The sequence below is a fragment of the Empidonax traillii genome, unplaced genomic scaffold (genome assembly GCF_003031625.1).
Source record: "Empidonax traillii isolate 1590-97213 ecotype Southwest subspecies unplaced genomic scaffold, ASM303162v1 scaffold92:size1159251, whole genome shotgun sequence".
Taxonomy (NCBI): Eukaryota; Metazoa; Chordata; class Aves; order Passeriformes; family Tyrannidae; genus Empidonax; species Empidonax traillii.
The window spans coordinates 997,021-1,020,413 of record NW_020955285.1 but is presented as its reverse complement, the minus strand read 5'-3'; the positions used below and the strand labels follow the sequence as shown (position 1 = coordinate 1,020,413).

The 23,393-nt window shown below is 38.1% G+C and overlaps 2 protein-coding genes across 4 annotated transcripts in view; one reads left to right on the top strand and one right to left on the bottom strand.

Annotated features, from left to right (window-relative positions):
* The window catches only part of IRF4 (interferon regulatory factor 4), a 40,709-nt gene extending 32,029 nt beyond the window's left edge, over positions 1-8,680 (top strand). The window contains exon 8 of the mRNA XM_027881668.1: positions 8,332-8,680. Coding sequence (XP_027737469.1) covers positions 8,332-8,373 — 42 coding nt within the window. The 3' untranslated portion in view covers positions 8,374-8,680. The remainder of the gene's footprint in view (positions 1-8,331) is intronic.
* A 151-nt stretch (positions 8,681-8,831) lies between these two features.
* Positions 8,832-23,393, bottom strand: part of EXOC2 (exocyst complex component 2) — a 121,815-nt gene continuing 107,253 nt past the window's right edge. For all 3 annotated transcript variants that reach the window (XM_027881665.1, XM_027881667.1, XM_027881666.1), the window contains exons 24-28: positions 19,445-19,500; positions 16,229-16,351; positions 13,892-13,953; positions 12,664-12,723; positions 8,832-10,418 (exon numbers count right to left, since the gene is read on the bottom strand). In XM_027881665.1, the coding sequence (XP_027737466.1) occupies positions 10,325-10,418; positions 12,664-12,723; positions 13,892-13,953; positions 16,229-16,351; positions 19,445-19,500 (395 nt within the window). In that variant the 3' untranslated portion in view covers positions 8,832-10,324. The remainder of the gene's footprint in view (positions 10,419-12,663; positions 12,724-13,891; positions 13,954-16,228; positions 16,352-19,444; positions 19,501-23,393) is intronic.

The following is a 23,393-nucleotide window of genomic DNA, read 5'->3' as shown; positions in this document are numbered from 1 at the left end:
GTGTGGCAAGTCACTTCAGGTGATGTTCCACTAGCCCAGTGTGCCTTTGTTCTCCTCCCTGTTCTCTGCAGCATGATAAAAGCACAGGAAGGATGCTCAGTGGCAAATTGGCCATCAGCCACTTTCAAAGGGGAGTCATTTAGTGAGATTCACTCATATTTGTATAAGTTGAAACAAACAAAAAAAAAAGAACAACATTGGTAAAGCAACCAGATTGATCTTGCAAATACACTTCATCTTGGACCCGTCTGATGGGAAAAGCACTCTGTTATAGAGAATGTGACATTATGAGTACTGATAACACCTCCCAGTAAGCCTCAAACATCTATTTCTAGATGAGTGTTTACCACCATGTGGTCAGTCATGGTGACCATACCAGGTACAAGGTTGATTATTACACCCCTAGTGTTATATTAGTTTTGCTTTTCTTAAATATAGGCATATATGGGGAGGAGAGTGTGCGTGTTTGACTAACCCCTCATTTCTGTAGCACAATGGAGCTGTCAAGCTTAGACCAAAATCTGAGAGTTGTTCAACCCGAAGCGGTCAACCTGATAAAAAGGCTCCCCAGAAAGGCGGAACCCTTCTTGTCAGTGAGTGTTTATCACTTACTACCACTGGTAAAAGGTAGCTAGTCAGACATAAGGTCATAAGAAATAGAGGAAACCCACAGTATTTCTTCAGTTATTTAAGTGACATGCCCCTCCCCAAAAGGCTGAGAAAGCTTTTGCAGACTGGGTAGTTTTTCATTCATGAGAACTGGGTTGGTTTTTTTATTTGTTTGTTTGCTTGTTTTTGGGGGCGCTTTTTTTTTTCTTTCTTTCTTTTTTTCCTTTTAAACCCGTCTTGCAGATAAAACTTGACACAATTCACCGCAGGCAGGAAACCTTGGAGGGTGCGGTCTGCTGGGTAGAGCAGAGGCCCAGGGCTCTGAATATCTCACTTCCAACCCTGCCACAGGCACTGACTCACTGGCTGCTGGGGGTGAGCCACCTCCTTGCTCTGCACCTTCTGGGGATATAGTGGCATACCTGATGGGACAACTCTGCTATTAAAGATAGGCCAGGCATATGATCTGGGGACTGTCAAAGCTGACGGGCAGTGTCTGTTGGTTTTCGCAAGTTCTGGTGCTCGTCCCTGCAACATGCATTAGGAATGAGAGATCAAAGGCTCAGAGTGCTACTAGAAGCTACGCTTGATTTGTAAACTGAGCTTTCAGTATGCTCATGGATTGCATGCGAGGGTGGCAATTGAATGAGAGGAATGCTGCCTTCACTGTAACGTGAAGCATGGCTTGATGAGCCAATCAGACGTACCATGACTTAGCTCAAGAAAGACATTCAGGTTCATTGTCTCTGCTCTCACATCAGCATATGTGATCATAAGCAAGGCATCAAGGCAATCTCATGTCAGGAGGGGAGCCTTTGGCACTTTGTCCCGCCTCAAGCAGGGCTCCTCTTGGCCCATCCATCTCTAGACCACATTTCTTGCCCCTACCCTCTTCCTTATGCCAGCTCTCGTGTTTCACAACCATCTGCTCAGTGATCTGATGCAACTGATGATGAATTCGAGGCAAAGGTGGAAGGCTGGGCCATGGTGGTGATGCAGCAGCCTCACACTACTCAGCGCAATGAGCTGAAGTGTTGTTTCCAGCTTTGCAATGCCTCAGTCCTGCAGCAGAATCCATTCTGAACATCGTAAGAAAAGCATGTCAGCAGGGTGTCTCAAAAGCATAGAAGCTGCACAAAGAGGCACCTATAGGAGTAGTTAGGAGAATTCAGAAGCTTGTCTTTAAACAGTCCCTAGCCACAACACTTCATCAATCTTCAAAACTGAAATGTCAATCTTTACCTCTCCTCAGTTCTCACTTTAGGCAATGAAACACCATTCTGCTCCTTTATTCTAAACAAAGAAATCTTGAATTCATAGACTTAATCATAAAATCATAGAATGGTTTGGGATGAAAGGGACCTTAAAGATTATCGAGTTCCAACCCCTATGCCATGAGCAGGGACACTTTCCACTAGACCAAGTTGGTCAAAGCCCCATCCAACCTGGCCTTAAACACTTCCAGGAATGAAACATCTAAAATCTCTCAGGGCAACCTATTTCAGTGTCTCACCACCGTCACAGTAAAGAATTTCTTCCCAATATCTCATCTAAACCTACCTTCTTTTAGTTTAAAGCCTTGTACTATCAATACATGTCCTTGGTAAAAAGTCCCTCTCCAGCTCTCTTGCAGGCCCCCTTTAGGTACTGGAAGGTGTTATAGGATCTCCCTGGAGTCTTTTCTTCTCCAGGCTGAACAACCCCAGCTCTCTCAGCGTGTCTTCAAAGGAGAGGTGCTCTCAGAGGAGCTCTCTGATCATCTCTGTGGCCCTCCTCTGAATTTGCTCCAACAGGTCCATGTGTTTCTTATGTTGCAGACCCCGAGCTGGACACAGTACTCCAGGTGGGGTTACAACGAGAGCAAAGCAGAGGGGTAGAATCCCCCTCTGTTGACCTGCTGGCCACGCTAGTTTCAATGGAGCCCAAGACGCAGTTGGGTTTCTATTCAAGTGCACATTGCTGGAGCTTCTTGCCCACCAATTCCTTCCTGCACAGCTTAAACCATGGGAATTGGGACTCCCTACCCTAGCACAACCTACAGCAGAGAAGCTATGACGTGGCTGCAAAAGGCAAGAGAGGACACAGAACTAGAGGTCTTCTTCCTTCATTTATACTCTACCCAGAACTTAAAGACCCATCTATGTGGAGACCCTGCCCGATAGGAGAGCACCAGAGCTGCTCAGCTCTAGGGCTGCAGTTATGTTTCAGGTGGGAGACTATGGCTCATCATCAGCACTCAACTGTGGGTAGCATCAGGTGGGTACAGGCCCACCTCCCTCTGCCAACACTACGGGAACCAGGTATGTGCCCATCATGTTGAGGAACTGCAGGCACAGGCAAGGAGATGCCACGTGGCACAGCTGCTCTTCAACTGCTGCTTTTTGCCTACATCCCATCTTAAATGTAAAAATCTGCTTGAGAAGCTGGGTGTATAAAATGATGGGATTTGTCCTGGAAAAGTAAGTACACAGGTTCTGATGTGCTATGAAATGGGTCCCCAGTCACATTCAGGAGGCTGGACCAAAGTATGGATTAACACAATTCATATGAGTCTGTGTAATGAGTATTCTCTGGAGGAGAAAACCACGTACACAGAGAACTTATTGTACTAGCACACAGGGTTCCAAGGGAGCAGAGTTTATCAAGGTTTATAGAGTGATTCAACGTTCACATCTAAGGGACCATGAGAAAAACTGTATATTTTGCTCATGAGCTAATCCATGAACCACCTGAGTTTGTAAAGCTGCCACTGACTACATGAGCTAGAAATCAGTTTTCCCATTTGACTCAACACTTAAAGAATAGTCCAAAAAGGTCAACCTGGGCAATGCTGCAGAACAAGGGTAAGACGTGTCTGCAAATGTCTTCCTCAGAGATGATACCAGAACTAGGCCAGTTGTGCTGCTGATTTTTGAGATGTCAAAATGTAGAATAGATTTTATCCTTGTGAGACAGAAAATTTTGCTGGGGTTTGTTTTATGCAGCTTCATAGCATTTTTAATTATTACAAAGAATCATCTCACCTTCTGCACCAAGGTATCACCTTCTGCTCCCCTGGATGAGTGGATGGAGATGTTTGAGGAGACAGTGATGGAGTTTCCCTTTCCTGCATACGCTGTACTAAAGAGAGTTACCACAGGTGTCTACCAACATTTTTTACCCCAATGGTTCAGAGCTCTCTAGTCTCTCTTCATTTATTTTCAAACCTATGTCTACCCATATTTATGTTAGGTTCTAAAAATAAGCAGCACCGTTAACATTTTGAATTTTAATTATCTACTGAATATCTAAAAAGATAAGCTGGAACGGGAAGCCCCTCTGCGAGCAGAAGTACAATCTAGTTAAATGAGTGAAATTTATCAGAAAAAATGAGTAATGAGCAGTGAGAAAGACTGTCTCATTTTGCTAATTTTACTTTATAAATTATCTGATTTGACATTCTGTGCTAAAAAAATCTGCTTATGAACCAAGAAAAGCGAGGCATGTGCTCCACTTGGTTGAAGCAGAATTTGTGGCCACAAAAATTTTGCTACATTAGTACTGCAGCATGAAACCCCCTGCCACCAAAAGGAAGACTCTTGTGGTTGTTTCTATATCACCGTGTATTTAGAAATAACTGGGTATGCAGGACTTCAGGTTTAGTCTACACTGAGCCTCTTGGTTATCTGCAGTCACACCAGAACTGCAGTAATTTCACCACACAGGTGTCATCAGGGCTCAGGAGCATAAAGCAAAGTTCTCATTTTCTCTACCTGCAGCCCCAAGCCCATTTCAGGAATGAAGGAAAAGATAATTCTGAACCCTTACTTTGTATTTAATGCATTTTTCATGAGCTTTATTGAGACTATTAGCCCATTTTATTTGTGTGCTTTTGCTTGGGACTGGAAACAAACTTTTACTATTAAAGTTATTTCAGAAGAAGGAGGTGAAAGGGTGCCAGAATAGGCTTATAAAACTAAGCATGCATTAATAGCATCTGTTACAAATAAGGCTGGATTCAACTTTCCATTGTCTTACTCCTTTTCCCTCAAGTTGTTTAAACGTTCCAATTCAAAAGGAATTTGGCTGAAAACTTCCTTTACTTGGTTTTGGTCTCAAGGAGAGTTGCTTGCAGGAGCTGTACAAAACCTATTACAAACTTTTAAATAGTGAGGGTATGAGAGAAAAGGAACACATATGTCTTCTTGGATGTTCAGACTAGAAGTAATTAGGTACAATCCAGAAGCCTCCCCAGTCCTGTCATTTGATCCCCCTGAGTTCCCGCAGCATATCTGTTAGTGCTGCTACTCTAAAAGCAGCATTTCCTTTGCGTTTGGTGCAGTGATGAATGTTGCAAACTCTGTCATTTAAGTTACTTGTGAAGACACATTATTTTGAAGGACTTCAAGGTTGCATTGATGACTCTCGGAAGGAAAGCCCCCTTAGGTTGTCCAGTAATACTGAAAGGAGTATATAATTTACATGATAAACACCTTGTTCTGAAATAAATAAACTATTTTGGACATGCTCTCTTAATACCTTCATTAAAGACAAGTTTTTAGAGCTCTGTAGCTTGAACAGCACAAGAGAAATAGAGCTCTACTGCCCAAATCTCCTTTTTAACCCTTGGCAGCATTATACAAAATCAGAGCTTTAAAAAGGTGGACAGAAATGGCTGTCGTGTTCCCTTACAAAACTGTGTTCCCTGTTATTTCCAATTTTCCCTTTCATTTCATGCCAAAAAACTCTAGTAAGTGATGCAAAGTCAGAAAACAGGCTGTCAACTACATGAGGCCAAAATACTCTTAACACGTAACACAGCTTGTGCAAAATTAATTTTGCCTATAAGTAACCATGTAGCTTTTTTCATGGTTTTGAGAATGTTGAAAGAAACAGTGACCTGTTTTAGCACTGCAGAAGCAGTCCTAACTGCAACCAACCTAATGTGTGCACACATCATAATAACATTTGACACAGAAGAATAGAAGAACTGCTAATGAGGACAGAGCAAGTAAACTGAACCGTCTCTTTATCACTATATAGACAGAGTGGAATGTAACTAAGGATAAGTTCAACTGGGATTTTTTGTTATTTATTTTTTTATCCTTGAACTGTAAACACACCAGATTCTCTCCTAAAAATCTTTTAAATGAATTTACAAGTTACAATTATTTTTATTTTCAGGTGAGGGTAGTCACCCAGAACTCTTACAGTTAGAAGGCTAGGCCAGAAATGCCAAAAAGCCAAAGTTCTATTTGAAGGCTTTTACTGAATTTAACGAATTCCCAAATATTTCAATCTACTGGAATCTAACTAATACAAATCATATTTGTGTCTTACTAGTTAAATAATGCATGTGCTATTGCCTGTTTTGACAGTATTCGGACTCTATTAGTAACTCCTGACTGATGCTAAAATTTTAAGTTCCATGCAATTCCTAACAACCAGAAACAGATTGCAGGTACTATACACTCCCAGGGGCCCTTCTTTCTGTCCCTGGATAAGATGCACCTGATCAATCTGATCCAGAGAGCCAAAACTTGACAGTGTTAAAGATCCAGATGTGAATTCTAAATCTCTGGCTTCAGCAGCAGCACTGCATTCAATTTTCAGTTTCAATGTGTTCTGATAAGGTTAAAGATCTTTTCCCTCTAATTTGTATAGATATTATTGAATACAAAGCAAAAAAGCAAAATAGCAGTTACATTTATAGTGTGTAAAACACTCACTGCTAGTGAGTCCAGACACCTGCACGGACACAAAGATCAGTATTTGCATCCACTGGTACAATCAGTATCATACTATTTAATATCCTCAGGAAAAAACACAGTGTTTCAAGAGTATTTTAGCTGGACATGTCCAACAATGTTGGCTGGAGCTGACTTAAATACGATCTGGCAGCAGGTTTGAAAGTACCTTGTGGCACTGTCTCTGAAGATTGTGTGTAACCATGGCAAAAGATTATTGATGTTTCCTTCTTCACAAGGCCAAAATTGTATCTAGGAAACTGTTATCTTCTATCTCCTCTTGGATTAGAAACAGAAAATGTCTTATCAGTGCATTCAGTGTTAAGAAGGAGTTGAATTTCAGTACATTCAATTTTAAAAAGGAGTTGAATGTGTGAATAATTGTTATGATACATTTCCTAGGGCTTTGCACAGCTGAGTGTTAGGCTTTTGCAAGTAAGAGACTTTCTGCATGTCTTTTAGCAGCCTCAGCAGTCAAAGAGCTCCATGAAATTCTTCTGTTGTGATTTTTTTAAACATTATTTGCCATTACACCTTCAATTATATCAACAATCAATTCTTATTCTTGGTTTCTTTGTTTTTTCTGAACATATATATTTTTCACTAAAATAGAATCAGAATAAGCTATAATTACGTTTACCTTTTTTTTCCAGCCTCATGCTCTATACAGTATTACAGCTAGCTTTTAGGGGCTGATTCTATCTGCATCTCACTGCTTACCAATAGAGCAGGGAAAAACAAGCTATTACTTCAGAAGTTCTGGATGGCAAAAATCTGCCTGTGTAGAAAACAAAACAAAAAAATAAATCTCACCTTCACCATAAAATACTCTCTTCAGGGAGATGCAATAGCTTTGGCAAATGTTGAGAGACTGGACCTACGGCACCAGTCACACATTATCGTGCAGCCATAAGTGCCCCTGCAAAGCAAAACTCTGCAGCATGGATTTCTTATTTCCCTCTCTTGTTGCCATACAGTGAAACTAAACTGGTCAGAGTCCTGGTTCTTTTCATGCAACTAGAGAAGATGCAAGGGGATTAACATACAGAATACAACTTGCTCGATCCTCAAGTCATCTCATGTCTGTTCTTATCCTTGAAATTCAGCACAGGCATGAAATGTAGCAGGACTATGGTTCTTTTATATTAATAAACGGAGTGGCTTTTAAAAAGCTATAGAAAGGTGTTTGAAATGACACACTGAGCATATTTCATACGCATTTTCTAAAGAATATCAATTGAAAAAACATTTTGAGAGTGAGAAGGAGCAGGATTTCTTCATGCTTCATTGTTTCATGCTACTTACTAGATATATTTCCTTAACACAGAGATAAGTAATGATTTCCCCCCATTTTCCCCCGTCACTTTCCTGGGGGATTTAAATACTTTTTCAGTGTTGTTCCCCAACTACATTGATGCAGCATTTGTTTTTTATTTCCTCTTTGCCTACCTCTTTAACTACTCATGACTATTCAAAATAAATATCAAAATACAATAACAGGAGAATGCCTCAACACCTCCAGGGGCTGAATATCTGAACACAGCATATTCTTGTTGAGTTTTCCTATAAGTCTACCTGCTTTTAGTAAGAAATGTTTCACAGCCTTACTACTTCCTTAATGCTTCTCTTATATGAGAAATAAAGCTCTGCAGGTTTTTATTTCAATGACAATATTTTTTACAATTTGTTTTGATTTTAGATTTTTCTAGAGGTTCAAAGGTCATGTAATAATTAATTTTCTCTTGTACCATTTTCAGCATTTACCTCGCTTCAAATGCAATAGCCTTTCACTTCTGTCCTTTGATTTCCTCGCTCCTCTCTTCTCTACAAGCTGTAACTGACTGTATTTTCATGTGGTCTCCCCATGGTCTCCCCATCTTTTTCCACTTTTGATAACATTTTTTAAACCTAATTGTACTTTTTAACAGGCTTTTTTTTTTTTTTTTTTTTTGCAAAACCCACACTGACCACTTCTTGATTTTTGTAATCTTTTCAGAGGAACTGCAGCCTGCTGGTTATGAAGTCTCAGCAGTACTAAACTCTCCTTCCATGCAAAGGGATTCCAATACATCCTGTTGCAGCATGATGCTCACTGACTTCCTTAATCTACCAAGTGAATTTATTGAAACACAGTGCTCTGACTTGACTGTGAACATTTATTTCGTATCAGGTGGAATTCAAGGAATATTTTGATCGCTTACACATTATTCTTGTTTGCTGTCAGTGAGATGTTCTGAAGCATAAGTTACTTCAGAGACGCAATGGAACAAAAGTTTGACTTCAGGCTTAAAAGACAAGAACAAGCTCTTGTCATAAAAGATGAGTAAGAGAATGATATTACAACAAAGAGATGCCTGAATATATGTTAGTTCAATACAGATGACAGAATATGTTTTCAATACTTAAAACATGTTTGATATGAATGTAGAAACTGTAGACTGGCAAAACTCAAAGACATCACATGTCTTGGAAAGTGATGAATTCAAGAAGAGTTTATGACCGTATTTCTTAATATTTTATTATTTTGAAGTGAAATCTTTTACAGAACAAGCTAACTCCGTGACTATTTCAGTTAATACCAGCAACTGAGACAATAATCAGATTAGAGTGGACAACATTTAACAAAACAACATCGTTCCAGGTGTAAAATGATAATGACATACATTGAAGCTTCAAACTCCCATTCAACATGCTCTTGCACAGGTTTTTTAATGAGTAACTACATGTACATCAAACTTTCTCCAATATCTCATATTACAGGAACTCTGTATTTCTAAAGCACATAACTAAACAAAATTGAACTGGCAAAAGAAAACAGCTGGAATTAAAAATCTGTTTGAAAACTATGCACTATTTCTGAAACATCTTACTCGAAACAACTGTAAATACTGAAAGAATATATTATTACTGCATTATTTACTTCCAAGCCATGATTTCAGTTATAAAATTAAACCCACTTGTTACCTCCCAAAACAATGGCAAAAAAAGTCTTTTCTCCCAGATCCCTATTTTCCTCCATACAAATATGTAACTGGTGGTAAAAGATGAAAAGAGGAATGACTAACAGGAGGAAGATAGTGGTAGTAAGCCTGTAAGAACAAGAAAAAACAAGAAGAATAAGAAGGAAGAAGCAAAACAAATGACATCTTGTGATCCTCCTTACTATGTGAAAGACTATTCTACTCCTTAATACCAAAGAATATTTTACTTTGAATATTTTTTCTACTAATCTTAGAGACTTGGAGTGCTCATCTGTTAATTGCCAATGAAAGTAGAGCTTACTTCAAATGTGAAGTAAACATTAGCATCAATATTCCAACACAAGGGAGAAACATGAGAGGCAGAGACACGTTTAACTAAAAAAGAAACAAGAAAATAAAAGTCCCCCAAGAAATCAGACTTACAAACACTAAAACCATAGATGATAACAGAAAAAAAAAAAAAAAAAAGTGAACCCTTTTAAATGCAAAAGAAGCAGTGTACTTAATATGGTGTCTGGACAGTTATTAGTCAGCTCTATGGGGCAACGCTTATTACATAGTTCTCAACACTTTATAGAAGTTGGGCATTCCAGTCACTTCAGTATCACTCTACATCTAGAAATTAACAAATTGATACACTGAACAACATGAGTAATACTCAAATTTAAGGTGGCATTTGCTAAAAATACATTTCAAGGTATTTTTAACAAATGAAAGTGAGACTGCAGAACACCAATGAATATTTCTTCATGAACAAATATAAGTAAACAAAACCGACTTAACTCCCTCCACAGAATGAAATACAGTAGACGCAAAACCATTTAATTGAAGTACAAATGAACAAAAGTCTCACTCAGCAGGACATCCCATACCATTACTGAAAGAGTGTATCTCAATTGTTTTTTCAGTGAAACTGGTTTTGTCTTCTTCGGAGTCTTCAAAGGAATTGAAGTAGTGCAGAAAAAAATGAGTGACGTTTAAGCACATTTGTCTGTGTTGTGTTGTTGTCTATGTTTTCATCATGGCTGATGACGACGCTTGAAAACAGGTCAGTTGCAAGTGCATGCTGCTTTTGAACTTGTTTAGTAACTCTTCTAGTAATCTATAAAAGGAAAATAATTACAGCTTTGGGAGATTCTGTAAAGGAAACAATTACCAAAAGTTTTGGCTATTCTCTCTGTGATTTCAAGTACACTGTCTGCTTAAATAAAAGGTCTAAAATTGGATCTGTTAAAATATCTGAAGAGTATAGTTATTTAGAAGTATACCAAGCATGTCAGGGTCATCTGTGGCCAGAGGAAGACTTAGAGAGAGATTTTATCAAGATGATAAAATTGCCCTTTATATGGTTTTCCTTCCTGATAAAGATCATAATCTTCAGAGAAACACAGTTGTAAAACACACTGGCAAAACGCCTAGTAGAGAGTGTCATAAGATACTTTTGTAAGGAAAATCCAGAAACTGCTAGGCTATATACCATCCAATATCCCTTATCAAGGCTCTGGGTTTTCTTGTGTAGCTGAAATGTGAATTTCAGTTCTAAACCTTGTCTTTAGAAGGTATTTTGTAGATTTCTCTCAAGAATCATGGCTTAAAGATCATAGATGGTAGGATGGATGTTCTAGGAGAAACATTAATTCACCAGCAACCATTTGTTTTTGTCCCTTACTGATAAACTAAGTACAAGTCCATTTTGGAGCGTAAAAATGGTTCATTTATATCTACAGAGCAGTCAAGAAGGTACTTGATGCAGTGGATAATACTCATTCTAATCCACAAACTAGAGATGTAGGAGCAATGGTATTGTTGGGCCTGCTGTAGAAAATATTTACCGTAACACAGGAGATGCATTAAGATGTTTTACAGTCCTGGCTGTGTGTTTTATTTTCTCCATATTCTAGGGAACAATGTGATCTCTGAACTTTCTGCCCTATTTCAAAACGAAGCTATATAGGGCAAACATGTATCACCTGAACTTTCCGGCAAGCTGTGATTATTGAACAGCCAGTAACAGAAAAAAATTACACTGTGTGTTAAAAAAGCCCAAACTAGCCCAGAAACAACAACTTAAACCACAAAATCAGTATCTCCTGCCTCAGCAGGTCCTCTGGAAGATGACAATATCCACATTCATAATTTAACATCACAATAATGACTGTGAGTGAACAGACATAAACAGCTCTCAATCAGTGCACAAATGTGTTATTTTACACAAATACACGTAGATTACAATAAGCTGCCTAGAACAGTGACAACTGCCATGTAATGACCTGGGAAACAGAACAAGTTTTGCACTGTCTAGGGCTCAGAACTTTCAGACAGATATAAAAACGATGCAGTTCCTGATTCTCATCTGTCTCATGAAGCTCAGATGCTTGTGACTAAGTGAAAAAAATAATTCTACAGGTGTATTGGAAAGTCTGAGTTGAAAGAACTCTCCTTACTCAAAACTGATTTTTAACTTCAACAAAGCACAAGAGCTAAGTAAGACAGAGAGATATCCTGAGACTTGAGGCTAGCAAAGAGAAAGTCTGAATAAACAGACAGAGGACATCTGGAAGAAGGCACAGCCCACAGACCATGGGGTGCACAAACTCTCTCTTTATATGTCTACAAAATATTCTAAATTCTGACGGTTAAGTGCAAATTGATTTGAAGCAGGAAGATACAACAAAACCAACCTCAAATTCAAACCGTCTATACTTATACTACTATACTCATTACAAATATATCCTAGTTTTACCCTACTACTCTTTATAAAGCTATGCTTGTAAAACAGATTACCAAATACTAGGTTGGATGCAGCGAAGCAGCTTGGTGATAATAATCAGAGGTGACTATAGTGGAGAAGGAAGAACCCAAAACTCCTCCTCCTGATGTTAAGAAAGAACTACTGACCCTTATTTGTTTTTAAAATGAAACAGGTCAGTTTTGAAAGTTCCCCCTGTATCAGTTGGCAAAGGCCTGGACTTTGTTCTTGGTCATTTTTTTTATGGTTGCTAAATTCAGTAAGACAATACAATGGACCTCACAAAAACTGTAAGATTAACAAGAAAGGTTACAATAGACTGAAATTACAAGATAAATACAAAGCTACATTGAATTGATAAGACTAGGATGGGCAAGCAGGATATGCCACAAAGCCATTGGCTCTTCTGTGTAATTTAATAGGCCATAAACAAGGACTTAGCTTATTCTTAACTCTGTCCAAAGAGGCTTCTGCTCTGTAATTCAGAAGGGTCAAATACAGTAAAAGTTAACCCTCTTAATCCAAAGCTCTCTTATAAGAGTAAAAATCAATGGCTCCAGAGACCAAAAAGGAGACAAGAAGGTCTGATGGTACTCACTTTCTGTCAGTCCCACTTGAGAGCTGAGGCAAGGCTTCCAAAGCTTGCTTAAAGCTTGATCTGCAAGGAAAACAAAAATACTCAGATTCCACTGATACAAGTCTCAGCATTCACAATTTCTCCCTATAAATCCTATGGAGAGATGCTGTATTTCACCTATTCTTTTTTTTTTTTTTTCCCAATAAATTGACAAAATATTTATCTAAGACCTGATATTCATGTGCAAATTGAGCATAAAGTAGCATGCATTCAAGCAGGTCTCTTCACATTCCTAATGTGATGTACATCAACAGGAAATGTTAAATCAGTAGCTGGTTTAAGACTGTGCTTCACATCCTGGACTCTTAAAGAATTAACAGATAGTTGCCAGCCTGCCTTCTGCCTCAAACTAAGTGGCTATTGGTGCATTACAGAAGGGTGTCCACAAAGAGAATTACAGTAGGTTTGCATTGAGGTAATGTAGATTACAGAATTATTTAGGTTGGAAAGAACATCTGGAGATCTCAGGTCCAACTCTGCTCTTAAAATAGGGCAAATTTCAAGGTTAGAGTAGTTTTCTGTGGGGCATTTTCCAGTCAAGTTTTGAGTAACTCCAAAGATGGGGTTCCCACCCCCCTCTCGGAAACAGATGTGTAACAAAAGTGCAGCAAACGATGCAGGACCTGCACACAGGTTCAACCTTGTCAGCAAAGATTAGTATGGTGACTTGTGGCAACTACTACTAGTGACAAATCCAGGAACATAAAGTTCTCTATGCACCTGATTAGGTGTGTGGAGAAAGAGTAGGGTATTATATAAGCCTGTGGAGAGCCCTAACTCTCCATATCCCTATAAGGGGACCCTGCCAGTGGTCTGGTTCTGTAACTTCTCTGATGTATCTAGCAGGTTGTTTGTTGTATGGTTTATGAGATTGCTGTGAAAAAATGGACAAAGCTCAGCAACACTTGCTTCTGTTTTGCGTTACTACAATTATCTTCAGCAGCTGTACAGCTGTAAAGAAGTTTTTCTTTTTTGAGTAGCAAATATTGTCTAAAAATTCACCTAAACCCAAGAAAAATCTAATGTTATACTTCGAACTGATAAAATCTTACTAGTCATCTGTTTTTCATATATTTACCTAGATCACATATGCTATTTGAAGCAAAATTCCTAATTTACATTATGTGTTTTTGCACGTTTACCAAGGATTCAATTATGATGAAAACCAAGATATTACAGCACATCTTACTTGCTTTCAGGTGTTAGGTATATGGCCACGGTATCTCTCAATGCACAGATTTCAAGCTTGGCCTGAAGACAGAAATACAAATATTGTAATGATGACACAATGTCCTTTCACCAAGTGTATACCAGTATCCCACCTTTTTGAGAGGCAAATACTATTACACGCTGGAGTTGTAAGCAGCCTTGGCTTTTAACAGTTTATTTCCTGTATTTTTCGTTGCCACGCTGCTACGTCAGGAGACTGCTAAAAGGAACAATGTCATGCTTTAGATTCAAGTCAAATTGTTTGCATGGTCACTATGTAGCAGTCTAAAAACACTGGTTTGTCTCCCAGTAACAGTAATAAATCTTCAGTTCTTTTCTGTACTGTGACAGAAAGATAGAAGGATGCAACCTTAATTTTTTTTTTTTTTTTTTGTGATAATTGAATTTAGTGAACTTAACTTCTCACAGCCCTGCTTGGCCAGGAAGGAAGGAAACACCAGACTACAAAAACTTGTCAATACACATTTTATTCTGGGTTCTTCTGTTGAATTTATCTTTTTCCATCAGATGAGGAAGCAGGATGATTGTACTCTGTTTCTCGTCTGTCACCTGGTGGGCACAAAAGCTTGAGGATTTTACCCCTGAAGTGTTACTGTGTCTAGGTACAGATTTTCACGTAGGTAAACTATGGTGGAGAATGAACTCCAATATAAAACAAATTTCATAGATAATCCTTTAGTCTTTGAAAAGTAATTATTATCATCACAACTTTTAAATGAAGTAGAAACATTCTGCAAATGATAATTAAGCAATTTCATAAAAAATATAAAGTGAACTTCATCAAAATTCACATTCTGTTCTTGTTCATCATAAAGTGTAATCCAGTTAGACATTACAGTAAGTGATCTACACTTAGACACAACTAACATGACAATAATCTGCCAAAACAAAACTTTCAGAAATGCAACACAGACATATAATTCCAGTTCTAATGAAAAGCTTTCGCTTTTAGGTATTTCCCTCATTTCTCCCCTAGGTGGGAAGTCAGCTAAGATTTATGATTTTTTAGAGCCAGAAAAAAATATGACATAGCCACCCACCAATTTTATATTCATAAGAAGTCCTTTTCTCACCACAGAATATTTCACTTCTTTTTGTATAGTGCTCCAAGCTCAAGAGTTTTGAGTTTTTTGAAGTCCTACACATAAGATCCTGGAGTCTTTTCTACATTTTAGGTGATAGCAGTACCACAGGGAAGTGCCATATTCTCAAGTACTACAGCCTAAATAAACCTGGTAGAAGGGTGAACCCTGCAAAACTGTTGGCCATGGGATGTGGGAATACAGAATGAGACTTGAATAAATACTTTTTTAATCAGCCTGATGAGGCTCAGCTCACTCTCACACTGCTGCTGTCAGTCAGATAGGATTTTCTATGTTTAGAGGAACAGAAAATGACCATGAGTGACAAATTTACAGCAAGGAGAGAAAATCCTTTCAATTATGGGTTTAGGCAGCAAGTCCATACATTGGTTGTTTAGTCAAACAAAAGGGATATATGGGTATCTTTTTTGCTATTCACTGATTTGGTTTTAAACAGGGAGTCAGTCTTATTCGGATGTGATCATACTACATTAATTCTCTGTCCAAAGCCATTACTACTAGCAATTGGAAAATTAGGCTTGCAACTGGATAATTATTTTCCCATCATAATGCAAGAATGCTGCCATGTGCAATGAAAACAGGGAGTTTGCTCTTCTTCTGTTACAGTCATAGCAATCATTGACTCAAAGAGACTTTTTTTAGAAGAGTTTTTTTCTTAGGTTCCTTTAAAACTTAAACCATAGCAAGTACATCTACCAACCCAGCTGTAAATGAAGAAAGCAGTGTAAGAGAATTTGCTCTACCCCTGCTACTACTAATGTAGAAATAGTGTAACAGACAAGTGACTGGTTCTGCAAAGACTCACAAGATCCTACTACATATTTTCAAGATTTTTAAACCTCAAAATATCACAAAATTATTTTTTCTTTTAAAGTAATTTTTTTATGTCAGGCCAAAGACAGTATTTAATGACACTTCAAACAGATACCATTATGATGCTTTTTATCTCATAGGATACAGGTAAGCCTTTTGTTCTGTCTGAACCCAAAGACAACACTGAAATATAATCAAACCCAAGAACCAGTATCCCAAAGGGTATTTACCCATAAATCTAAAAGAGATTGTATACTAATCCTTTTTATTTCCTTACTTTCACTGCTACAATAAATCAAACAAATACACAGATTATACCCATGTCTGCTATTCTCCAGTTTCTAGATTCAGATGTTTGACAGTACAAAGTATTCAGGTACCTGTAAAGCTCCATTTTTGCTGAAGGATGAAACACACTGCATCAGTCGACTCAGTTCTTCTGAGACTGCTTCTACAACCCTTGACATTACCCGAGGAACTAAGTCTTTGGAAATGGTAAACACCTAATTTTTAAGAAAGAAGAACTGTGAGCACAATCCCTACATTAACAAAAATATTTTCGATAGTAACATTTCAATAATAAACATTAAACACTGTGACTGAAAGGACCCCTTCATTTCTATCAATGGACGAAAAAAATTCAAAAGCAACTAGAATATGAAGGATGTTGTCTGGTGCCTGCCCTGCACTTTGACTAATCCTCTCTGTTAATAGCAAAGTTAGCTCTGTGATATGTGGTAACAACAACCTTCTTGCAATGCCAAAAAGCAGTTAGACTACAAAATATGTGCTTTTGGCTGATGGATGCAGGTAGTCAGGGTGGTTGTACATAGACTGCTGTCTTGTAAATAGCACTCTTAATTCAGGGCTGTGTGACTCGCTGACACAATCACACATTCAGCCACTTTTACCCACATATTTTGCTCTTTCTTCTAGACTCCGTTATTTTGGAAAACTCTCAAATGTCTTCATCCTCTGTTGGAGACAAAAGCATTTGAAAGGCTTTGAGAGTATGATGGTGTCAATGGATTTTCATTTAGATTCTGCCACTGACACCATTTCTTGGATCCCTGGCAAAAATATTATACTTCACTGGTTTTCCCATGGATCAAGACCATCTTTTTAACTGCTTATTTGTACAACTTTTTAAAGCGGTACTTGGAGCCTCCTTTTGAGGTTCAGAGTAGCAACTGCAACATAGAAGTAAATATTAAATCTATGCATGATGGAACGCATGAAGAAACCATTCTTTCTTTTAGGGGGCTTTAAGGAAGCGAGAAATTGTTGGTGAATGAAAAAAAAAAGGTATGATTTTTTTGAACAGAACTGGGGAAAATGCAGGCCAAGAGGTTGGAATATAGGAGGAAGTGAGATTATAGGTTACACACTTGGGTGAAAACTAAAAGGTGATGATAAAGCTGCATTAAAACTTCACACGGCTGGGAGACGAGATGACACAAGAGGCTGAAGACGAGTGCAAGAAGGAAAATGAATTGCATGAAGTTTTAAAACACTTTCCTGATTTTTGCTTTAAAATGGTCTAAAGAATTAAGTAGTGGAATGATTTTTTTTACTAGAATACCTTTTTTTTACACAAAGTTTAGATTTCATGTCTGACAAGGAAATGTAACTGACAGAAGATATTAATATAGGTGTGTAAAAATAAAAGAAGGGGGGGGAAAAAAAAACCAAAGCAAGATTCCTATGCAGTTTTCACGGATTAAATAATTTATCAGGGATCCCATAAGGCTGTCTGTTCCAAATGGCAGGTCTGTCTGTACCATAGGCCAAGTACAAAGACCAAATATATGCCACCTATCAGCTGTTACCAACACACAGGCTGTTTTCCCTTTTGGATCAAAACAGTAACATAACTGATATACTTAGCTGTACAGTAAGAAAAAAACCAACCAGTAACGATCTGGAAGGGTGTCATCTTATTCAGCACCAAACATTGCCAAGCAATTCAACACAAACCTACCAGGAATGTGCCCAAAGATCTTCTACTGAGAAGAGAGTATCTGTGCCTGTAACGAGCACTCTTGAAGTTACTTTACAGAATCCAGGAAAAATAATTCTCAGCAAGGGTGAATCATCACAAATTTGCAATAAGAAGTCCTTATTTTGATTTCAGCTAAATTTAAATTCAAAAGTAGAGAAACAATTTTCTTTCCACTTCAGTCCATGTGCACTGTTCATCTGATGGTTAATTTTTTGCTGTTTCAAACTACAGAAACTTGTAGCCTTGCTAACTAAATGTAAACCTGACCCAGCTTACAGATTTTCACCAGTGGAAATGGGAGTTTCATCTTGACACATGTTTTCGTATTTCTGTAATATTTCACATCCAGAAATTTATGAAGCAATTCTATTTGGGCCAGAATCAGTATCAGTCTCAATGAAGAGAGCAAGGCAGTGCACCTTTCTGCTGCAGCATTTTAACAAGTATGCATGTTTACAAGATTAGCTCAATTAATCACTAATGCCTTTGAATATTTTAAAACAAAACCTCTAATTTTTGTTTTAATTAATTTCCACTACATTGAAAAACAACATCAAAAATGAGTATCATGTTGGGATGTGTTTTTGGTGTTGCTTATTCCTTCATTTGGAAGCATTTTTAAAATCACAGATACTGCTGTGAAAGTGCTTCTGCTATATTTTAACACTGAAATTGTATCAGAAATACTGCAAATCATATTTGAAGTTCCTGAAAATATTTTAATTTATTTGAATCCTTGTAACTTAAGAAGAAATAAAATAAGTGAAAGCCTCAAGTGAATCTCATCAGATTTTAATCACACAGAAAAGGTAGAGCAGCTATACCTTTTAAAAAGTAATGATGATATTACTACTGATGCTTTTACCAGGAACAACAGTAATCTGGTAACACTCTTGATGATTAGAAGGAAGGAGTACGTAAAACACAGGCTCTAATTTAAAAGTACCATAGAAAATACCTGCATATTATCACAAAAGGCTTCTCCAAGCTTATTATCTTAAAAATAGTATTTTAATATGCACTCCCTATCCTAAGGTATTACTTAAGTATTTCAAACACTATTTGTGCTGTACAGACACTATAAAACTTTCTGGTTTTTGTTTCCTATTTTCATCATATGTATAAGACTGATATATATTGGCTTTTCACTCTGAGTGGCATGTGTTGAATGTTTCTTTCAAGGTGAAACATAAGTTCATTCATATATGTTGTGGAAAATAAAGTTAATCAGGGAAAGTGAGCATCATAACTATCTATATATCTATATCTATATATTATCTGCATGAAATGGGAAGAATTAGCTCTAGAATTTGGCTTTTCCCTTTATCAGATAGTGGAAACAAAAAGGTGTAATGGAGTGTTAGTGAGGATAAACAGGAACTGCTCATCTCCTCCTGCTCGTAAAAAAGCTAGCAGTTGCATAACTGTTTGGCTAAACCTAATCCAAAACACTTATACCTATAATGAAGACACTTCAACAGAAGTGTGAAAAACTCTAGCTTTTAAACCCTGGTTTTAAAGCCAGGATTTACCATGAAAAGTATGCTGAAATCAAATGAATGTCAGCACAAAGCAATCTGAAGTTTTTCCTCACCTCTGCATGCACAGCAATGATATTCACTAATGCTTCTTTCAAGTAGTTTCTGACACCTGAAAAAAAAACAAACAAAAGAATTGATTACTTTCATTCTGTTGTCTCAACAACACCACAACATTCTACTGTTCAATACTGTACTTTTTATTTTCAATTTTTACTACCACTTTTGCAATCAGAGGCAGAAAGAGAAAGTTCCATAGCCACACCACCAGTCTATTTCCTTTTTCAAATCAAATGGAGAAAGGCACATTTCCGTACAGCAAAAGGTTAAAAAAAACAGCAGGTTCCTGTTTCAGTATTCTTCTCTGGCAACCTAGTTCACCAAAACTGCAATTTAATAAAAACCTAGCATTATTAAAAAATATGTTCTGGACGTGTTGCTAGAATACACACACTGTGGCACAGATTAGTGAATTCTAATGAACAGTGAAGACAAGAGATTTTGTTTAAGAGTCTTCAAGAAGATCTCACTGCTTTATCAGCTTCTCTATCTGTAAATTATGATTACAGACAGAAATAGCAAGGACTCTTGTTTCTCTGAAAGCGGTTCAGAAGATATTACTCATGGCAGTTTATAGGAGATGTCATGCCTTAGTAGAAATTTCCTTTTGGGGAGGGTGGAGAAGTCAAATAAGCATTTTATTTGCCAAGCATATGAAATGCTTGTCAATTTATATGAAAAAGTAAATTCCAAGCAGAACAACATCTAGCAGGGTGTGCTTTAGTTAGGACAGGCTCTTAGTCCCCCTATGCTGCTGTAGTTCTGGAGTAATTTTCCAGACCTGTACTCCAGTTGTCTAAGATCTAGAGTAGTTTTTTCTGGCTACTTTACTTTGTAGGTAAAGCAAAATTAGAAAGCATTAAACTCGATAAAGTATATATAAATGCTGGAAGTGCAAACAAAGCAATGAGAAAGGGATAGTGATCCACATGACCTCAACTTCTGATTTTGATTACTCTAGCAGGAATCAAAGAAAGTATAATGACCCCATCACTCCCTTCAATATATTCAATCGGCAGTAAAATATCAGAATCATGGACAAATACTGTTGAGACCACACAGCTCAGAGATCACAGTGTGATTAAGTCTGCTGCTATAAAAATTACAAAGCGAACCTTTAATCAGTTCATCTTACTTGCTCCACCTTTCCTCAGATAACACCGATGCAGCAACTTAATCCTGCTATGAAAAACAGCTTAAAAGGAGTTACGAGAGATCATCAGAATGAGTTATTCTGTGGGAGAATAGAGTATTGTCTCACAAGTGCCATCTCAGTCATGCTCATTTTTTTAATGATTGGTCCCACAACTTGCCTCAAGATCTAAAAAGGCGACGCTTTTTCTTTCTTACTTAGACAATTATGGACAAACATTTTATAAGAGTAGGACACAAGGGCAACAGGACCCTCTTGCATGAGGTACAAACACTTCCATGTCTCTGACATGCAATGTGATGCAGCCTGGGGACTAAGTTGGACGGCGCTTCCTGGAGGGCATTATGGATCTGGAAGCAAGGGTGCTTGGGGCAAAGTGGAGGGAGAGATGTTGGACAGTGGCTCTTGTTTCAACGTGCAGTCAGGTGAGCTCTGCACCCAGGCCTGTGTATCAAGGCGGTGTCTGTTTCAAAAGTTCATAGTGAAGAGGTCACCATCAAAGACAACTTTACTGCTCTCACTAAAAGCAGTTTGGTTTCTGAACATACAAAAGAATTAAGATCTTTTTAGAATAAATGTTCTACTTTCACTCTGAAAGAGGTGCAAATAAACGAAAAAGGTAAAGAAAAATATAGGCCTTTCCCCACATGTTCCAAAACATCTCTAGTGCCTTTTCTCACTTTGTTCTTTTCCTTGAAAAATCTCAGTCTTTTTTTTTCCATTTATATTAATCCACTGAAAAGTACACTTGGTTGAAAACTTAAAATTTCTTTTTATCTTTTTACAGCAAGAAAGTGAGGGAGGAATAAAGCAGTACCAGAATTTTTATGAAACGGACTTTTTTGCTGCCACCCTGTAACCTTGCAAAACAAAGCAAGAAAGTTACACACCAATACTTGAACCACACCAAAAGATCACAGGTATATGTGGAAATGCAACACTCCCTTCCTTTTTCCTCTTCTACTGTTATCCTTATTTTACTTCACTCTGCCCCAGTTTAAATCCTCTGCAGGCTTCATGCCACAGAGGGCAAAATTTGTATCATTCCAGAAGCAAATACAACTTGACCAGACAATGAACGGCGGTATGCAAATCACATCAAGAGGTAGAGGGTGAATTTGGGAGCTGGTTTTCAGTTAACCTCAGGGTGTAAAGCATTGCTTCTGGTCTGCAAACCTATGCGGTATTCAGCTTTTGGCTGCCTACCAGCCTCATGTTGTGACAGTAGGATCTTTCATGTGGAAACAGTGATTTTACTTCTGCACAAATGTCACACAAGATAAAGATTTTGATGGTGTCCCTTCTCTATGAATCCCTGAGCACTGCCATAGCATGTTCCTTAGTCAATCAAAATTTCATTTGTGAACTAAGCAGCATCTCTGTCCCGACTGACTGTTTCTCAATAAAGCATCTCACTCAAACCCTGCTATGCTGGGGAGACCGTAAGGGAAGTACAGAGAGGGGCCTGCTATGTCAGAAAGGGCACGTGTGTCTCCTGCAGAGAGGCAGCCAGCAGACTGAGCTGGGAAGAAGTGTTACCAAAGAGGTGAGTGAAAAGCTGGAATGGAAAAAGACTGAAGTGGGTGGGTTGTGTAAGAGGGTGATGTGGTTCCAAGGAAGAATGCTCATTTCCCACCCATCCCACCTAAACTCCTAAGGTAGTGTGCCTCTTCTCATGCATTCATGCAACTTGGCTCAGGATAGGAGCTGCTAATTCTGTCTGCTGCTGCGAGAACCTAAATTAAACAACTTTTGACTGTGCTAGAAGTTGCCTATCAAACTATCAACTATGTCTGGGGAAACCTTCCATAACATACTTCTCAAAGAGTTAGTCACTGAGTTGCCGTAACTAAGTACTGTCAATTTTTGAAAGCATGAAATACTCATGTCAGCAACATTAGCTCCAGGGGTTGAACACCATTGCCTGGTGGTTCACAGCTAAGATGAAATGGTTATTTATGTCTTCTAACTGAAGAGCTCAGAATGAATTGACTACATAGAATTGAGATGGAACCTATGGTGAAAATGGAGTAGGTTAGTATTGCATACTGCTAGCCTATCCCAGTTGTACGATAAAATTGTTAACTTAAACCTCAGTGAAAGGGCATAAGCAGACATATTTTATCTTCCACCCTTGTACTGCACACAAGGACAAATGAGTGAACTGAGAGCTTAAAGGAGATTATTTCTTGCAATACCAGCAGCACTAATTAGGTGTTCCTGACCTTTCGTAGCAGGTTCAGTCACAATATGACTGTAGGAGCAGGGGGCTCAGCACCAGCACACATATTTCCTCAGTTTCCTCAACAGGTTTTGTGATTTAAGAGCAAATAACTCAGCACAAACTGTGCTAAGCTAAGCAGCTTAGAGACAGTCCATGTGTACGAAACTGTAGCTGCCTTAGTTGCAGCATCTACTAACCTGAAAGACCTTGTCTTAGCAAGCTAAACAAACCAAAGATGGAAAGAAGATGCAAGTGCACTCCAAAAATGCCAGTTAAGGGAACCAGACAGGGAAAGAAGGGAGCACCATCTAAGGTGAAGAACAATACAGCACAAGAAAGAATGGAAGATTTAAATGAAGTGACCATCAGTAAATTTAGACTGGAAGTTGTAGGTCACTGTGTAACAGGTTTGTTCGAACTATACTATGAAATATGTGGTTTTGTGACAACCATTGCTGCAGGGAGTCAGTTTCCTACCATGAAAAGAACATAAGTAAAAAGGGTATTTCACCCCAGCCCTTCTTTTTGTCTTATTTGTGAAGGACTTTAATTTTTGGATGTGGAGACA